The 17,650-nt window shown below is 48.2% G+C and overlaps 1 protein-coding gene across 1 annotated transcript in view; it reads left to right on the top strand.

Moving 5' to 3' along the window:
- The window catches only part of ds (dachsous cadherin-related 1), a 392,936-nt gene that overhangs the window by 89,669 nt on the left and 285,617 nt on the right, over positions 1–17,650 (top strand). The window contains 2 exon segments of the mRNA XM_072302784.1: positions 984–1,827; positions 1,829–2,773. Coding sequence (XP_072158885.1) covers positions 1,033–1,827; positions 1,829–2,773 — 1,740 coding nt within the window. The 5' untranslated portion in view covers positions 984–1,032.

Here is a 17,650-nt window from a genome sequence, read left to right as displayed (position 1 = left end):
GTTTAAAAGGAGAAAAACAATGTTGCCAATTTGCTGGATCCGCCAATGGCTTGAATTCGGGATCTCCAAATGAGATTTTTTTAGGAATGAACAGCTGAAATGTGTTACAGGCGTGCTGGATCGCCCTTTTCTGCGCTCAGGCGTTTTCTGCCTGAAATTGAAAGTCAAACTAGTATTTGAGCGATATTAGTTCAATATTATCTCCATGTTTGCTTACTGTAATAGATTCACCTTAAATGAAGTCATTTTTTTCTGGGCCTATTTACCCAGGTAAGTAGGCCCATTTCCTCCACCTGGTCTGCTGGTCGGCGAAACAGAAAATTGATTCCACTGTGCGAGGTGCCACTACCATACGGCATACTATTTTTTCTTCTGGCATTCCATTGACAAACAATCTCACTCTTGTGTAACATTGTTGTTCCGAGGCCCGGTTCCTCCGCTCTCGACTCTCGACCCGATCTGCCTCTCCCGTCCGCCCCTCCCCTTATTCCTCTTGCATCTTCCGTCTCTCATTCGTCAGTCTCAGCCTCACCTCAGTTCTTATTGGCCAGATACTAGCGGAAGGAAGCCCCGCTCCATATTTTCCTTATCGATCCGCAGATGGCTGTGCGTGGAAAGAGGGTAGCATGTTCTCGAAAAGTTGGGGAAAATCTACGAGTCATGAAATTTTGCTACAGAACCTCGAATTTTTTCGCAGCCAGAACTTTTTTTTTAATTTCAACAGATTTTTCGCTGAAAGCTTTGAACTAAAAGAAGGAGAAAAATATGTTTCAACGTACGTACATTGCAAGTACGATATAATTATTTACGCTTTGAGCTTTGAGCTTGGAGGAGTCATCCTGAAAGCTCCAGGGACGTATCCCTTTTCCGTTGCCGGTTTTTGATCGTCTCGGGGAACTTTGATGCCTCGTCATGTATATCTTGATTGTCTTGTCTGTTTTGAGCGGATGAGTAATATTTGCGTGGTATTTTGTGTGTTGCAGGGGTGTGGAGGAATGAAGCCAAAACAAAGGTCGGCGCCGTGGTGACGTTATGAGTGGCGCTGTGCAGCTGTGCGTGAGTCTGTGGCTCGTACTGGCCGCTGCTAGTGCCGGCGCAGGGAGCGAGCACCTGCGCGAACTGGATATCTCGGAGGGCGCCCCGGTGGGCACCCGGGTGGGCTTCATCGGGGACGGCTCGTCGTCGGACAGCGGGCCGCCGTACCTCATCGTCCCGGTCCCCGGAAGCGCTGTCGACACGGACATCAGCATCGAAGCCAACACGGGCGAGATCCGGACCAAGGTGGCGCTGGACCGGGAGACGAGGGCCGCCTACTCCCTCGTCGCCATCCCGGCCAGCGGGCAGAACATCCGCGTCGTCGTCCAGGTCCTCGACGAGAACGACAACGCGCCCACCTTCCCGAGCCCCGTCATGAGCATCGAATTCCCGGAGAACACCCCGCGCGACGTCAAACGCACCCTCCACCCGGCCCGCGACCTGGACCTCGGCATCTACAACACCCAACGCTACAACATCGTCTCCGGCAACGTCAACAACGCCTTCCGCCTCTCGTCCCACCGGGAGCGGGACGGCGTCCTCTACCTGGACCTCCAGATCAACGGCTTCCTCGACCGGGAGACCACCGCCGGCTACAGCCTCATCATCGAGGCCCTCGACGGCGGGAGCCCACCCCTCCGCGGCTCCATGACCGTCAACATCACCATCCAGGACGTCAACGACAATCAGCCCATCTTCAACCAGTCCCGCTACTTCGCCCAAGTGCCCGAGAACGCCACCGTCGGCACGAGCGTCCTCCAGGTCTTCGCCACGGACATCGACGCCGGCGAGAAACGGCGAAGTCGAGTATTCCATCAACCGACGGCAGTCCGATCGCGAAGGCCTCTTCCGCATCGACCCCAAGACCGGGCAGATCTCCGTCGACAAGCAGCTCGACTTCGAGACGAAGGAGATCCACGAGCTCGTCGTCGTCGCCAAGGACCGCGGCGTCCAGCCTCTCGAGACGACCGCCTTCGTCTCCATCAAGGTGACGGACGTCAACGACAACCAGCCGACCATCAACGTCATCTTCCTCAGCGACGACGCCACGCCCAAGATCTCGGAAATGGCGCAGCCCGGCGAGTTCGTCGCCCGGATCTCCGTCAACGACCCCGACTCCAAAACCGAATACTCGAACGTCAACGTTACCTTGGAGGGTGGCGAAGGGCACTTCGGACTGGCCACCCAGGACAACATCATCTACCTGGTCATCGTCTCGCTTCCCATCGACCGGGAAGTGCGGCCCAACTACACCCTCAGTGTGATCGCGACGGACACGGGGTCGCCGCCCCTCCACGCGTCTCGGACGTTCCACCTCCGCGTGACGGACGTGAACGACAACGCGCCCGAGTTCGATAAGCAGGTCTACAACGTGAACGTCCTCGAAGTGGCCGAGCCCGGCACCTCGGTGTTCCAAGTGACGGCCAAGGATCGCGACGAAGGGACCAACTCGGAGCTGACCTATTCCATCCAGGAGTCGTCCGAGTCGCACTCGAACTGGTTCCAAATCGATCCCAAGTCCGGCCTCATCACCACCAGACTCCACGTGGATTGTGAAACCGACCCTGTGCCGCAGTTGATCGTCGTGGCTACCGATAACGGAGTGCCGCCACTCTCGTCCTCCGCGACAGTGCTTGTGACCATCCACGATGTGAACGACAACGAACCCATCTTCGACCACAGCTTCTACAACGTCACCATCAAGGAAGACGTCGCGAAGGGAGACTGCATTTTAAAGGTGAGTCACGCCATATTTCTATTTGGGATCCCTCCGGTGGAAGAATATATACCATCACCTCCCAACAAATTAAACTTAGAATTTTACCTGAGGTACTCGATGGAGTAGAAATTTCCCAAGCATTGATGCTTACCTGCTACGGGTGCCATAATACCAATATGCTTTCCCTTTGGAATCAGTTTCTAAAGTTTTCTCGATAATCCTAGGGATAATTTAAATCTTAAGTCAACATCAGAAACTTGAGAAGATGAACAGGAAAAAGCTTCAGAGACAGCTTTTAATTTGATCCAACGATACATGATATTCATGGTAAAGCTGGCACGTATGTAGGACCAAGAATGGAGTTACGATCTTTAACTCTAAACTAGGGGGGGGGGGGGGCGGCATTGATGTAGCAAACTATATCCGACCCTTTTACTACCCCAATGGCTCCGTATTAGACAACATCATTGAATTGACTCCTGCATTTGGTTGACTTTTCTTGCCCAGCGTTCAAGTCTCTGGAGACTCTCCTGTTTCTCTTGAATATAGAGACCACTTTCGCTCAGTGTCTTTCTAAGAACGCTGTTTCTCCAACGAAAGAGCGTAACTCCATTCAAAAGTTGCAAAACTGACTTAAACTATTCAATGTTTTACAAGATTGTAGCCGTGCAATTCTCGCTCAAAATTTGTTTGACTTCGGACATGAGACTCAGAGGAAAAATCAATGAAATTTTTAGTTATATTCGCCCAAAATTCGCCTAGTAAAAATGCAATGTGTGAGGGAACATTTGGCAACAGGAAATTTAGTTACGTTCTTTCGTGAGGGAAACGAAGAAACCTCAATCCCCGGTTGCAAAATTGCAGCAAAAACTCATTTACAAGATTGTACCTGTGCAATTTTGGTCGAAAATTTGCCTGATTCTTGCATGAGATCAGAGTAAAAATCGGTGAAATTTTCAGTCAGAAACGCCCGAAATTCTCCCGGTGGAAATGCAATGTGCGATGGGGAAATTTGGCAACTTTGGAATGTAGTTACGTTCTTTGCGAAGTGCAAGTGGTAACCGCGAACGCCGGCCGCGGCCGGGCAGAGCGAAACCGCCAAACGCCCGAGTCAACGGAGAGCGCCCGCGGGAGGGAAAAGGAAAGAAAAAGACGGATCCCAACATCTGAACTCGTTTTTGAGCCCGGAATCTCATTATAAACTCGGCTCTGATTTTCATATAAAATACTTTTTCCCTCCCGCCCGCGGGCGTTGCCACGTCGCCCCGAAAAAAGTTCCCGGCGCGGGGAAAAATGCCAGGAATCCGCCGCGATCCGAAACCCCGGCTCCGTCTCTCTCGCTCCGCGGGGCTGCGCGCGTCGCTCCGTCTCGCTCCCCTCAGCGCGCGTTTTTTAGTCAAACCTTTCAACGTTAATCAGAATTAATCATCCTTCCCCTGGGAACAATTAATTACGACGCAAAGGCAAATTTTGAGTGCGCTCTCGGCCGGGCCATTACGCCGAATATAAATCATGCCGCGTCGTGGAGTCGGAACGGAAAAACGCCGTATGACACACGGACGTTGCCAAATTTGCCCTAGATAAGTAGTGGCGTGGCGTGCTTCGAGATATATCGATATTTCCCATGTGAAGCTATGGCAAAGAATCGATTATTTAGGTGTTCGTTGCGGACGCCCTGATGATCGATCCTTTTCCACAGGTTTAAATGGCAGATCAATCGATGTATCGCAAAGCGCACCACGCCGCTGTAGATAAGATGCTATATATCTTTGAATAACATTATGAATGTAATCTCTGGAAAATTTCAGATACGTTGGATCGAACTTCTAAAAAAAGGGTTTAGTTTTAGTTTTTAGGAGTAAAATTCTTTTAAGAATACGGAGAAAAAAAATTAAAGGCTGTGCTGATAAATCAGGTTTTTTTGAAATATTTTTAAGGAGATAAAGAGAGGAATGTATTCAAGAAGTACTAGTAAGTAAAGAGGCAGAATATATTTACTAATAAATGAGCACTTAACTATATTTGAATAGATAAATAGAAGGAATATACTTAATGAGGTGAAGAAATCGTGCTGGGTCCACACCATTTCGCGGGGAAAACCAAGCCGAGAAGTGTGTGTTTTTTTGGTTTTTTCCCATTATTTAATAAGTTTCCTTGAAAATTCGTATTTTATCGATAGCAATTTGGCAATGTCGGAACGCTCTTACGGCGTTCTTCATTAGGACAGAAAAATATTCGATTCGGTTGATAGAAAATTCGTTGCTATCATGCGAACAGAGCCTCTTTTCCAGATGGGCTCCGATGGACACACACTGGCATGCGATCGAGGATTCTTGCCGAAGTTGACATAATTTCGTCTTGACTAAAAGCGATCGAATCAAGTGTGTTGATTGTTCGGTTTGGGCTGTTGATCACTGGACCTGCCGATTCCTATTTGACTTCGCATTCGATCCTCCGTTGCTTTTGTTGGAGTCATAATATAAACTTCGATCGAACTGCTTCGTCCTCCGTTAATTTTATGCGGAAGAAGAAAACAAGATATGATTCTTTATTCCGTCCGTTTGACGCTTCGTGCCTTTTGACCTTTCATGCCGAAGCATGGTGACCTCATTCGAGAAAATAACTTCTGACGGGTGGTGTGCGAAGAGTCGCTTGTCAACGGTAACATTTTTTGGTTAGGTCGGAGTATCGAAAATCAAATTCTTGATGGAAATCACCCTCACATATCAGAAACAATTACTGTGCCAAATTTTTTTGAACTGCGAGTTTCAGCAATTATAACACCTGTCAGGTTTGGAATTTTATATGTCAGAATACTCGTGATTGATTTCTATGAGCAGTGGTTCAAATTTTTTAACTTAAGTTTTTCGGCTTTACGGTCCATTTCACGTTCAGAGATAGCAAATTTTAGAAACCTCGCACTAACTCTCTGAACAGTGTAATCGGGCGAGGCAAAAGTCGGAGGTCAACACTTACTTTTTGTCTAATGATGATGGATGAGTAACTTGTTGAACAAAGAAATCAAATATAGGTAATTCGCCTATTGATAACTGATAAATGTCGGGGCGAGCACTTTGCCAACCGAGTTTTTACAAATCAGCTTAGGATTGCAAAACCAATCGCTCAACTCTTCAGGAATCAGGCGAATCTGAAAGTTGACTTCGGAAATTAACTTTTACACTATAAGGAAGATAGCTTTGCAGGGTCTCTATAGATCGTATTCAATATATCAAACAAGGTGAGATTGTATCGATGTCGATTGGTTCAACATGTAAACATAGCCTCAAAAGTCAATTTAGAAATCTGAGGGAACGGGTCTTTTGTGATTGATTTTTTATTCTTTCGAGTACCAAATGGCAATGAAAGTGATTTTGTTCGAAATTGTCTAATTTTCGGGTTTTCCAACTTGAATCCTAAAATCTTTGTTTGAAGTTATGTTCTATTGTTTTGAACCACACGATGCATCGAACCACTATCGCATACGATCCGTAAAGTACACTGTCTCTGCGTGGGACGCATTAATTTTGTGCCAAGAGCTGCCGAATGCGGACTACAGCGAAAAAAGTTTGTCTCCGTTCTTGGATCGCTTTGATCCTTTAAACGGCGAACCGTTCTCCAGGTACTTGGGAGCAAAAGCAAAAGGCTCGGTGCCGTGCGAGTAGCGACGTATGTGTGAAAACGGCCGTGTAAATTAGAACCGGAGCTGTGAGGTGGGAAATGATGTCGGGCACATCGCTGCGCACAAACCGCGTATCTCTCTCACCCATCTCTGCAGCACTTGCGCGGTCCAAGCTTAGCAAAGCAGACTACTCACCGGACTGCGCACGCGCATCGATATTCCGCGCACGTACTCGGCTTTCGCCCAACTGGCAACATCCGACGCCAACGCTGCCAGATCGGCGGCGGGCGACCGGTGAACTAACTTGTAAGCTCGATCCTCTCCCCTATGGCGTTTACTTGGATGTGGAACTTTCGTTTGGGTTTCTATGTTTGCTTCTGTGATTCCTGGATGATGAGAGTTTAAATAGAGACTAAATTTTAATGGGCATCACTCATCAGTCGCATCCATGTTCCGTTTTGATCAGCTCATTTTGATGATGTGAATAGGGCTTAGCAGCCAGGAGTGGCCCGTACCGGCTATAGATCGTATTCGATACATCAAACGGGTGAGATTGTATCGATATAGATTGGTTCAAAACATAAACATAGCCTCAAACGTGAATTCAGAAATCTGAGGGAACGGGTATTTTGTATCAGATTTTTTATTCTTTTGAGTACGAAATGCCATTGTAATGTGAAATTGATAGGAATTTTCTTATTTTCAGCTTTTCCAACGTAAATCCTTTTAGTTTGGTTTGAGGTTATGCTCTATTGTTTTGAACCAAACGATACATCGAACCGTCATCGAATACGGTCTATATGGTCCTCGACCAGAGCGGAATCCGCTGCAAGATGAGGGCGCTGTGTTTCTGAATTTCCGACCCTAATTGAAGGGATTGTTTGATTCGAACTCGTTCTTTCTTTCTTTAATTTGTTCGTTTACATCAGAGGAAGCGCGATCTTTCCGGTCGCATCTGCGAAAGAAAGATGATGGAGGTTCCGAGTTCCGAGAAATGAGCTTCTCGGAACACCCAAGTCCTGAATTTCGGCCGAGTTTTCCTCCTCCCGCAGGTTGCGCCACCAGCGTCGAGGCCCGAATAATCAAGTCAGGTGTATTTTTAGTTCCACGAAACGCGACGCGGCTTTTTTAAGCGCGGAGTCCGGTTTTTTCACCGTGCAGCATTTTGAGTGTGCCCATCGTTCCGGGAGCCTTTGCCTCGGGTTCGAACGAAAAGAGAAAAAAAAACCATGTCGGAATCTGATAATTAAGAACTCAATCTCTTAAATTGGGCTCGGTTTAATTTAATAATGACACCTTGTTGGGCCCGTGAACTCCAAAAGTCCGACTCGAACTAAACACAGCCCCTCAGAATTGTCTTCAAAGGCAGTTCTTGGAATAAATGAGTCCTTTCAACTGAACCAAGTTTCACGAAAGCGCACCAAGACACGTAAAGTCTACAGCGAGAAAAAGAGGTTTCCTATGATAAGGAAACCCCAAAAGCTTAAGTCTTCGTGGATGCGATACGAACAAGTTTAAAAGCGATTTAATTGGCTTTTTCGTAAGATTTCTTCTAATCCAAGCGCCCCTTAAAATAATATGATGAAGTAAACATCAAAATCTGCAATCTCGGGGAAATTCTCAGATATTTCAGATCAAATCGCGAACGGAACTCTCCGAAAATTAAAAGAAGAAAGTCTCAAGTCCCCCAGAAACTTGACGTTTTATCGAAGGAAATTCGGCGACATCCGGAAGCTCATACGGCGTTTTACCTTAGCACGGCAGCGAGTCAGCCGACTGAATGGTGTGGGGGGGTGGGGGGCTCCTGTGGCAGCGATATTCTTCCTTGAAATTTTCAGATACTTTAGATCAAATCGCGAATAGAACTCTCCAAAAAATCGAAAGAAAAAAGTCACAAGTCCCCCAGAAACTTCACGTTTTCGAGAGAAATTTGTCAACATCCGGAAGCGCTTACGGCGTTTTACCTTAGCGCGGCAGCGAGTCAGCCGACTGAATGGTGCGGGGGGCTCCCGTGGCAACGATGGGGGGGGGGGGGGGATGACTGTGTGTAAGGCACACAATAATAATCGCCGCTGTCAGTTCATTCTTGTGAGGTGTATCAAATATAACGTTACAGTTCCCGATGCATATCTCTGCGTTTCTCGTGCGTTTGTTTGCCAACACTAACGGCCGCTACGGCGGCGCTGCGGTTCCACCCGAGGCGGGCGACGGCGGCGGACCCGACCGTGACACAAGGCTGCCGTGCTGAGGAACAGCGTTGCCAGATCCACCACTTTTCCCTGCTCGAACGCGTGTTAAATAGTAGCATTTTATTGCACGAGTTGGCTACCGTGCGTAGGAAAAACCGCGGATCTACCGCGGGTTCCCGACGGAGTTGCGTGGTTCTCTCCCGTGGAGGGCTCCCGAGCGCTGCGTGGAAAGGGCCTCGGGGCCGAGTTCCTGCGGTTTTGACTTTTGATGCTCCGCGAGGGGTAGGCAACCATGAATGCGCGGGACTCGGTCACGTGATTCTGGGGATGCGAGTAGAGAGCTCGCATCGATCGGATGCAGCGGCGTGGCGTCCTGTGCGATACATCGATTGATATGCCATTTAAAGCTATGGAAAAGGATCGATTAACAGGGTGTTCGCGACGAACACCGTAATAATCGATTCTTTACCATAGCTTCAAGTGGCGGAGATATCGATAATCGATCATTTACGTCACGCCACTGGTCATTTCCCAAGCGAAGGAACGTCGTAACTTCAGTACAGGATGCCAAGATTAACTCAAACAATTCATTTTTAACAAGGATTTGATACCGCAATAAACGCATCCAATTTTTTACTGATTTCAGCTCGAAACGAGAGGAAAATTCCAGTTGGAAGTGTTTCCCAACAGTTTTCCTGTTAAAATATAAATTGCGAGTGGAACTTCAGCAATGTTGAAATTGTTGGAAACGTTCCTCGGCCTGGGGCTCGACGAATTGAGTGGTTTAAATTCACGGTAGCCGTCTGAAACTTGGTGTCCCTGGAGAGGTAAGCAATCCCAGGTGACTGTGCACTCGTAGGTGTGGAAATCACTCTGAATGACCCCTCTCGCCGAATGGAAGCTCCAATGAAAACCCCACATAGTTACACGGGAATCGCCGAGGACAAAAAACCACATTCACGATTCCTTTGGCCACATATTTGTAAAAGCGCGCAACTCAAATGAAAAAAGCCCACGTAGATTCTAAAGTTCTAGTCAGGACGGTGGTGGTTCAGCGGCCTGGGCCAGGGAGGGCTGTGGGGACGAGACAAAAAGTGTTGTTGCTTTCATCAAGCACCTGCATTGTTCTCGGAAGCGGGCGCCCGGGTTCGCGCTACCGTACTACGGAAGAACGCCGTATGAGCTTTCAGACGCTGCCAAATTTCCCTCGCCACAGTCCGGATTTTAAGGGAAATTAGCTGGTTTTTTTCCGTCGAAAAATAGAAGAATTCTGTTCGCAATTCTCTTTAAAGCATCTGAAAATTTCAAGGAACAATATTCATGATCCACCTTTAAAAATCGAAGGGATTAGGGAGGGATTTGGCAATATCCGAAGGTGGATACGGTGTTTTTCCCGAGGACGGGTCTCCGTGTTGGCCGTTCCCGGTGAGTTAGGGCCGCGCGCGCATGCGCAGTCCGACCAGGAGCGCTAGTCCGAGTGTTATCTGGGCCCCCGATCGGTGGTTAATAATAGGTGGGCTTCAAGTCATGGCATCGTTTAATTGAAGCTGCAATTGCTTTATCGAGAGTATTTAGGCCCGGGACAGGAGTCGCCTCGGCCTTATCTGATACCCGTCGGCGCGGGGGCGACGGGGGTGGAAGGCGGGGGTGGGGGGCCGGGCGGTAGGCTCCTTTGGGTACATCCCGATCCCCGGCGAACGATCTCATTAGACAATTGTGGTCGTCGAAATCCCTGCTAAACGGACTCTTCGGCCCTGCGTTGTCACGCTCTCGCTGTTCTTCTCGCGTTCTTTTTTTCGTGCCTCTCTTCTCGTGGAAGTGGTGGGAATTAAAACCAGGAATAATGAGAGACCCTCCTTTGCTATTCTGACAATGGGGGAAACTTTTACTTTCGGGACTACATCATTCAACTGTTGGCTTACCTACTAGGTGGATGTTGAACAACGTGTTGGGTATTCCGATTCGCGGATATACCGAAGTTTGGCAAACTTGTGTGGGTCATGACGCCATTCGAACTTAATTATCCACCCGTAGATAGGTCAACAACCGAGAAAAGAGTGATGGTCTTTGCTCCCTTATAATTGTCCTTAAGAAAAGGTTGAATCTTCTGGCGCAGAGGTTTCCACCTGTCGCTAAGAGGCCAGTAGGAGTACTCTTTTTGACTCTCATAAAAACACACCAACTTCGAAAAATGAAAATTCTCAAGAAATAAGAAACTGCGCGATAGGCGAATAAGTTACGTTAGTCGAAGAGAAAGCTTTTATAGGTGCTAAAGCACAAGTACTTAAAGACACTCTGTAGGCCTATGTTGAAGTAGATGTGCCAGCCTTAATGACCTCCATGAAAATTTGGCATTTTTAATGAAAGTTGGTAATTTTAAAGTTAGTGTTGGTGTGTTGTCATTCTCACTGATTATTGAGGAAATGTCGGGAATTTTGAGGAAACGCAAGTTAAATGGAAAATAACGCAGCAAATAGAAGGGCCCAAGCGGAAACGAATGAGGTTCGGAGACGTTCCTCCAACGTAGCAAACCGAATCGGAGGTCGGAACGAAAACAAGGAAGGAGATTCCATTTCTCCCGGCGGCGAGAGCGGAGAGCCGCGCGACTCTTACCCGTCATTCTGGCAACGCAGCGACGGCCGGACCGCGGCTCGCGAGGGACGGGGGCTCCCCCCGGAGGGAGGGGGGCCGGAGCGGAAAAGGGTGCGTGAGCAACAAAGGGGGGTGGGGGGCGGGGGGATGGAAATGGAGACGGAGAGAATTCCTCGGGTAATTTATATTGGCGAGTAGGCAACCTCTGTAAATAAGATTGTCGCAGATCGCTATGTTGAGTGCTATGCTGAGTCGTCGGCCGGACTTGGACTCGGACGCTCTGGGACCGGGACCGTCGCACGGGAGGCCCCGCCCGCTCGAAATCGGGCGAAATCCACCGAAAAATGCCGTTTGTCATCGTGACGTCACGCTTACGTCACGCGGAGGTGTCACGTAAAGGTTTGAGAGGGAGCATAATCTGTTCAATGGTCTCCGATGTATGAGGAGACTTGCAAAGACTAAATGTTCCAGAGACTCCGCACGAAGAGTGTGTACAATCAAATCAGGTGAAGAAAATGTGAAGTCCGGAGGTCAACCCTATTCTTCGCCTAATGATTGTTGATGAGCACCTCGTTGAGCCAAAAGTCAAGTGAAGTTCGTCCAATGATGACTTTTAGAAGTGCACCTCATTTGACCTTTTTCTCTTCACTTTTCGGCCGCACCTTTGGCCGCCGAAACCACTGCCCGGCGCGCAATCCGTAAAAAGCCCGTAAGCCCGTAAAGTCAGCGGGTCCCTGAAACACGAAAAATCGGGACCGGAGGAAGTGATTCCGCGGGACCGTACCCCTTTCCGGATAGTCCAACAGTACCATTGAAACCGTGTCATTCGCCTGGATTTCATGTCACTATGAATTTTTGCGGAGATATCTCAAAATAACGCAAAAGTTAAACGGGTTCGTGTAAGATACAGTAGCGGCTCCCATTCTCGTTGTTGGAGATCTCTATAGGCTTGACGGGGTCGCTACCGCTCCTAGTAATGTTTTCGTCGGTTGAGACCAGGGACGACTTTAGGGCACGTCCATCTATACACAGGATGATTCAAACGTCCCGCACCACCCTGTCTAACCCTAAGGTTCATGCCCCTTTTCAGGGTGGCCCCTCACTAATTGTTTCAAAAATTACAAGAATAATGCGTGGTGCTGGCGGTGCAGGGATATTGACGAGATAGTCTGACTGTGAAGTCATTTCCGCCTTCCAGCTAGGCTCGTCCTGTTCAGCTAAAATTACATAAAATTCGCTTAATGATGATTGATGAACTTCAGGCTGAGCACTCGACCAGGCGAGTTTTTGCAGATTAGGTTAGGATCATCAAACCAATCGCTCAACTCTTCGGTCATCACTCACCAGTAAGCGAATCTGAGCGTTGACCTCCGAAAGTATCACTTACACCACGAGGAAGATAGTCGGTGGAAGGCTCTAAAATATATTGTCCCTAAGCGGGCTACCCAAGACGATCTCTCTTTGTATCAATACTGTAACGACTCGCGAAAATTGATAGTGTGACGTCATTTCCGGTTCATATCGACGAAAATATGGACGGTGTGACCGCGGATTTGAGCCGCGAACCGGAGATCCTCGATTCCTCGCCCACCTTGCGGCGCGGACCCGACCGGCCGGCTCGCTCTTTCCTCCGCGTTCGATTCCCGATGCGCGATGCTCATTGATTGTCTACCTCTATATATATACACGTAATATGTATATATATATATATAATATATATACATATAGATATGTGTTTCTTCTGCTTCAGTTGCTTCGGTTGCTTAGTCAACCTTGAGTCTCGAGTCACAAAATGCATTTGCATTAACATTTGCGTTCGCCTGCGCGGCGCAGCATCGCGGCCCTGTCTCGGTCCTGTCCTCTGCCCCCCCCCCTCCCCCAGCCGAGAACCGCGTATCCGTCGCGGGGTCCCTTGCGGGAGTTACTAGGTTTTTGCCTCGGTCTCGGTTCGTCCTGTCCCGGTCTTCCCTGCACTTTGCTCCCTGGCTCCGTCTCTGACTCTGTCTCCTGTCCCCCCGTCCCCCCCCCCCCCCGGTGTCCCTCCCTCCGTTGTTGTGTTCCATCCCTCCCTCCCCCGCCCCGCCTTCCTTTTACGATGAAATTTCCATTTTCGTCCGTATTATGCGTTCCTCATTACTCCTGTGTTCGGACGCGAGATCGGCTCGGCTGATGGTCGTTTTCGGTTTCTTTCCCGGCGCAAAAATAGAACTAATGAAAGCTCCCCCGGACGGAGGAATTCAGCCGATGCCCCCCCCCTCCCACCTTCCCCATGCCCTCCGCATCCCCCGCGGGCGGGTCCAAGGATGCACCGGCTACTGGCTTCCCAATTGCTTGGCCCCAATTCTGCCTTCCTGGCGAAAGCGCAACAAGTGCATCGTCATGTTTCCTTGATCTTACCCAGGACCCTTTTTTTCAATATTTCATTTGTTTTACGAGGGAACCCATCCATCGACCTTGAAATAAGTAGCGACTCCTATTGCAGTCGTGTTACTCAATGCGACTAAACTATCGAAATCAATTTTTTTTCAAAATTCCATCAAGCAAAGAAAGGGATGAATGATTCTCCTAATTTGCGGAGTAAGGGATTTTTCAGAGAGTATTAAAGTTCGCAAACATTGATCTTTTTTTACGATGAAACCGCAGTAATTCTGTATCTTATAGCTAGCGAGCTGTACTCCTTGCTATCTTATGTAAAATGGGTTTTCACAGGACTGCACTATCACGCATTCCCTAACTTTCAGCCGAGAAATTTCGCAACGCACAGCGGTATCCCTCACACGTGGGAATTTCGTTCCCGATCGGGAGGACTCAACACAAGGTTGTCAGGTTCTGCCATTAAATGTGGATGCATCACATAGGTTTAAGGAGGAAAAACTGCTAATTTTCAGCACAATCTGGCAACAATGACCCGATAAATGGAAGTAATTCGATGGGTTCGAAGACGAGGCGCCGCGGCTGAAAATGGCCAAGAAATTTCATCGGGAGTCGATTGCGATGTCGTTACCGGACAGGGAGTCCGAACCTCGGGAGAGTCACACGATGCGAGCCACCAAGCCACCATGCGGAAGCGGCCATTAGCCTCCTCGGAAATCGATCAGCGGCGATTTCAGCGAGGTTGGCAGTACTGAGGTCCCGAAAATTAGAGTAAAACCGCGCGTAGCTCATTCAAAAAACCTCAAGAAAGGTCTCCTAATGAGAACTGGATTGCATTTTGCAAAAAGGAACCAAGAGCATTCCAATGTCGCTAAGATTGTGCAAGTTTGTTTACCTTGCAAATATACACAGATTATCCAAACTTTTTCATCCGGATCGGGCCCGGCACCAGTTAATCCGGATAATCCAGAGTCTACTATACTGAAAAAGTACGGAATTTCTCTGTTGGAGGAGGTACTGAAAAAATACTGTAAAAGTACTTATTTTTGACCAACCTGTTTCAGTAGACACACGGTAAACGCAAAACTTGCACAATCCTAGCGGCATTGCGATGCCGGTAGCTATCACAAATGTCAACGAAACAGTCTTCAAAACTGCCCATAACTTTCGACGGGCGGAATTTATTTCTCGGCTGAAACTGATCAATTTCGTAATGGGCGTTTCGGGTCTACCGCCTGGGAAAAGACACCCGGGCACCCGAGCATTCCCGCGAAGACGACGACGCTTCCCCAAGGAGTTCCCACAACCGGCGTCGTTCGCGGCGAGATTCTGCATCTCCTTTAATGTCCTGCCCATTTAAGTCGGTCGACGTCAGAACCCGGCAAGTCCGTTTTCCCATGAGCCGTGCGCTCGATAAGAAAGCCTGTTTTCCAGGGCTCACCTGGCGACGGGCAAGAGGGGTTTCGACGGGGGCCGAATCGTTTAGCCGTGCGCCGAGGACTCGGAAGTTCGCACAACGTGGGAGACTTTTCATTTTCAGCATAAGCATAACTCGGCCGGCGCTGGTTTCCCCGACGCACAGTGGATCGAGTCAATCAGAGAGGTCGGACATAAAATTTCTAAATAAAGTTGCAAATTTTGACGTTTATTTCGTCACATTTTAAATTTCAAGGGTGCTTCTTGAAGAAAATTTCACGAAAAAACCAATGGAACGATTTTTAGAACCTCAAAAATTGGTATGAACGGAGTTATAAGCGTTTAAAGTTTCCGAATTTTGTCCGACCTCTCCCATTGACTCGATCCACTGTGCGACGCCCGACGGGATACCATCCGCGCCCGCCGCATTCGCATTTCAGTCGTCGTTCCCCTATGTTGGTACCACTGTTCTGCCGTGCTAAAGAAGAACACCGTATGAGCCTTCAGACGTTGCCATATTTCCTTCAATAGAAGCCTAATCTACTGGGAAAATTGTGAATATTTTCCTTCAATTTTTTTTGGACAAGTCTGTTCGCAATTTTATCCAAAACGTCTGAAAATTTCAAGGAAAAATACGTACAATTTTCTTCAAAAATACATGTTTTATCTGGGGCAATTTGAGAACATGCGAATGTTCGCACGGCGTTTTTCCTTTGCACGGCAGTGTTGTTTTCCTACGGTTAGCCCTAGTCTGTCAGACTCAAATTTAAAAATTCTTATGAGTTTAAAAATTAATCTAAAACTAATTTAAGTTTTACTCATAAAGAAAACAATGATCGAATTCCTGAAAGCTTGATTTTTTTCTTTAGTGAGGTATCATGATAGGGGTTATAACTGGTCACCAACCCCCCCCCCCCCCCCCCGTTTCATGGTTTTGGTGAAATGACGTTACTGTTTGGTACTGTAATTCTTGGATTTTTTTAGCTTTGATTTCCCCGCAGAACTGGAACCCTAATATTAGAATTACTTTTGAAACGCTAACTCTAATTTTCGGATCTTTGTCTTTGATTTTCCCGCAAAACAGGGTGGGCTCAACACTATTCTACCATCTTGTTGCTTTTAGTAGTCCTAGTCCATTAAGGACATAATGACCTGTCACTTTGACGAGGCCGAGGTTACACCGTCTAAGGGGTTGGCTCAACGAAAGCGTCCTCAATACACTTATCAAGTGATGAAACCGTTTGCCCAAGACGAAAACGAATTGGATCCATCCCAATCGGGTTGTGCTACGCGCAATTAGGACCGCACCGATCGATTAATTATCGATCGAAGGATCGATGTTTCATGCCGCACTGAATGGGTGACGCGGAAGGTCCGTCGATAGGTGAGTAGAAAAGGCCACACCAGGGACGGTTAGGGCGACTGACTGACGGACTGATTGATTGATAGATTTGAAAGAACGTCAGTTGACGTGGCCCAGTCGACGTTGCACGTTCTCGCGCGTTGTCTCCACCGCGACGTCGACTTTTGCTTCCATCGATTACATTGCTCGGATCGTCAGTGGGGGGTACCTATAATATATTGATGGCTAAAATCGGGAAATGTCAGGGAAAAATCCTTGAGTCGCCCTTATTTGCTTTCCAGAAACGGTTTTACGTTTTGAACAACAAATTTGCCTTAAAGCTTTTTCTAAATTTGTCTTTTTTATCATCTGGCATATCTTTAACTGTCAGGAACTTTCACCAAAAGATGCCGGGGAAATCAGGGAATTTCATCTTCTAAATTCTGTGGCAACCCTACATTTTTTTCTGACACGGGAACTTGGAGAAAAATTTATATAAAAGTGAGAAAATGTGCCACTTCAAGACGTCATCAGGCGGCATTTTCCATTTAAACACATGTATTCAAGCAGATTAGGTTATCTTTTCATATTTTCTCCAAAAATTCCCCTCTGACGTAAGGGGTATCTCGATTTTTACGTGAACCCTGTTACGTGTGTTGTTTACGACAGAGGAGCGTTGAATTGTCCAATTTTGAAACCAAGGATATCCTCGTACTCAGTTTTCCTAGCGGTACCATTTTAAAGGTGAAATTCACACAATTTAAGACACCTGCAAATTCTCTAATGTCTGGGAATTGAACCAAAATATGTCAGGGAAATCAGGGAATTTCAGTTTCTAAATTTTATGGCAACCCTGGAATCTGCCAACGACATCGCAATTGAGGTACGCGGTTTCTCGCCCTGGCCGACGCTATCGTCTCGGACAACAGGTCCCGTTTCGGGCGGGCGAATCGGCAGCGCGGGAAGCGGGAGACGCGGACGTGGACGTGTCAACGCGAGCGCGCGTGTGTGTATGCGCGCGCGCGCGTTTCCGTCGGGCGATAGCGGCCGCGGCGCGGCGGGGTGTTAGTATGCGAGCTCACACGCACACTGCATACTGCACACGGGCATGTGCATATGAGCAATTCATAGGAGGGAAGTATTGGAGCGTCGCCGGCCCGGGCCCGCTCGAGTAGAACTCGAGTGATATAACGCTCCCCCCCCCCCCCCCCCCCCCGCACCCTGATACGCCGATCGTGGCAGCGTTGACGGGCGCGTCGCGACGTCAAGATGGATGCTGCGTCCCTGGCACCCCGTTGCCGGTTGTCGGTTACCGGCGTCCGAGCTCTTTCGCTCGTTTTAACCCTGGATTCTTGGATTGGTAC

Source organism: Bemisia tabaci, chromosome 7 (assembly GCF_918797505.1).
Source record: "Bemisia tabaci chromosome 7, PGI_BMITA_v3".
NCBI lineage: Eukaryota > Metazoa > Arthropoda > Insecta > Hemiptera > Aleyrodidae > Bemisia > Bemisia tabaci.
This window is presented reverse-complemented; position numbering and strand designations above follow the sequence as displayed.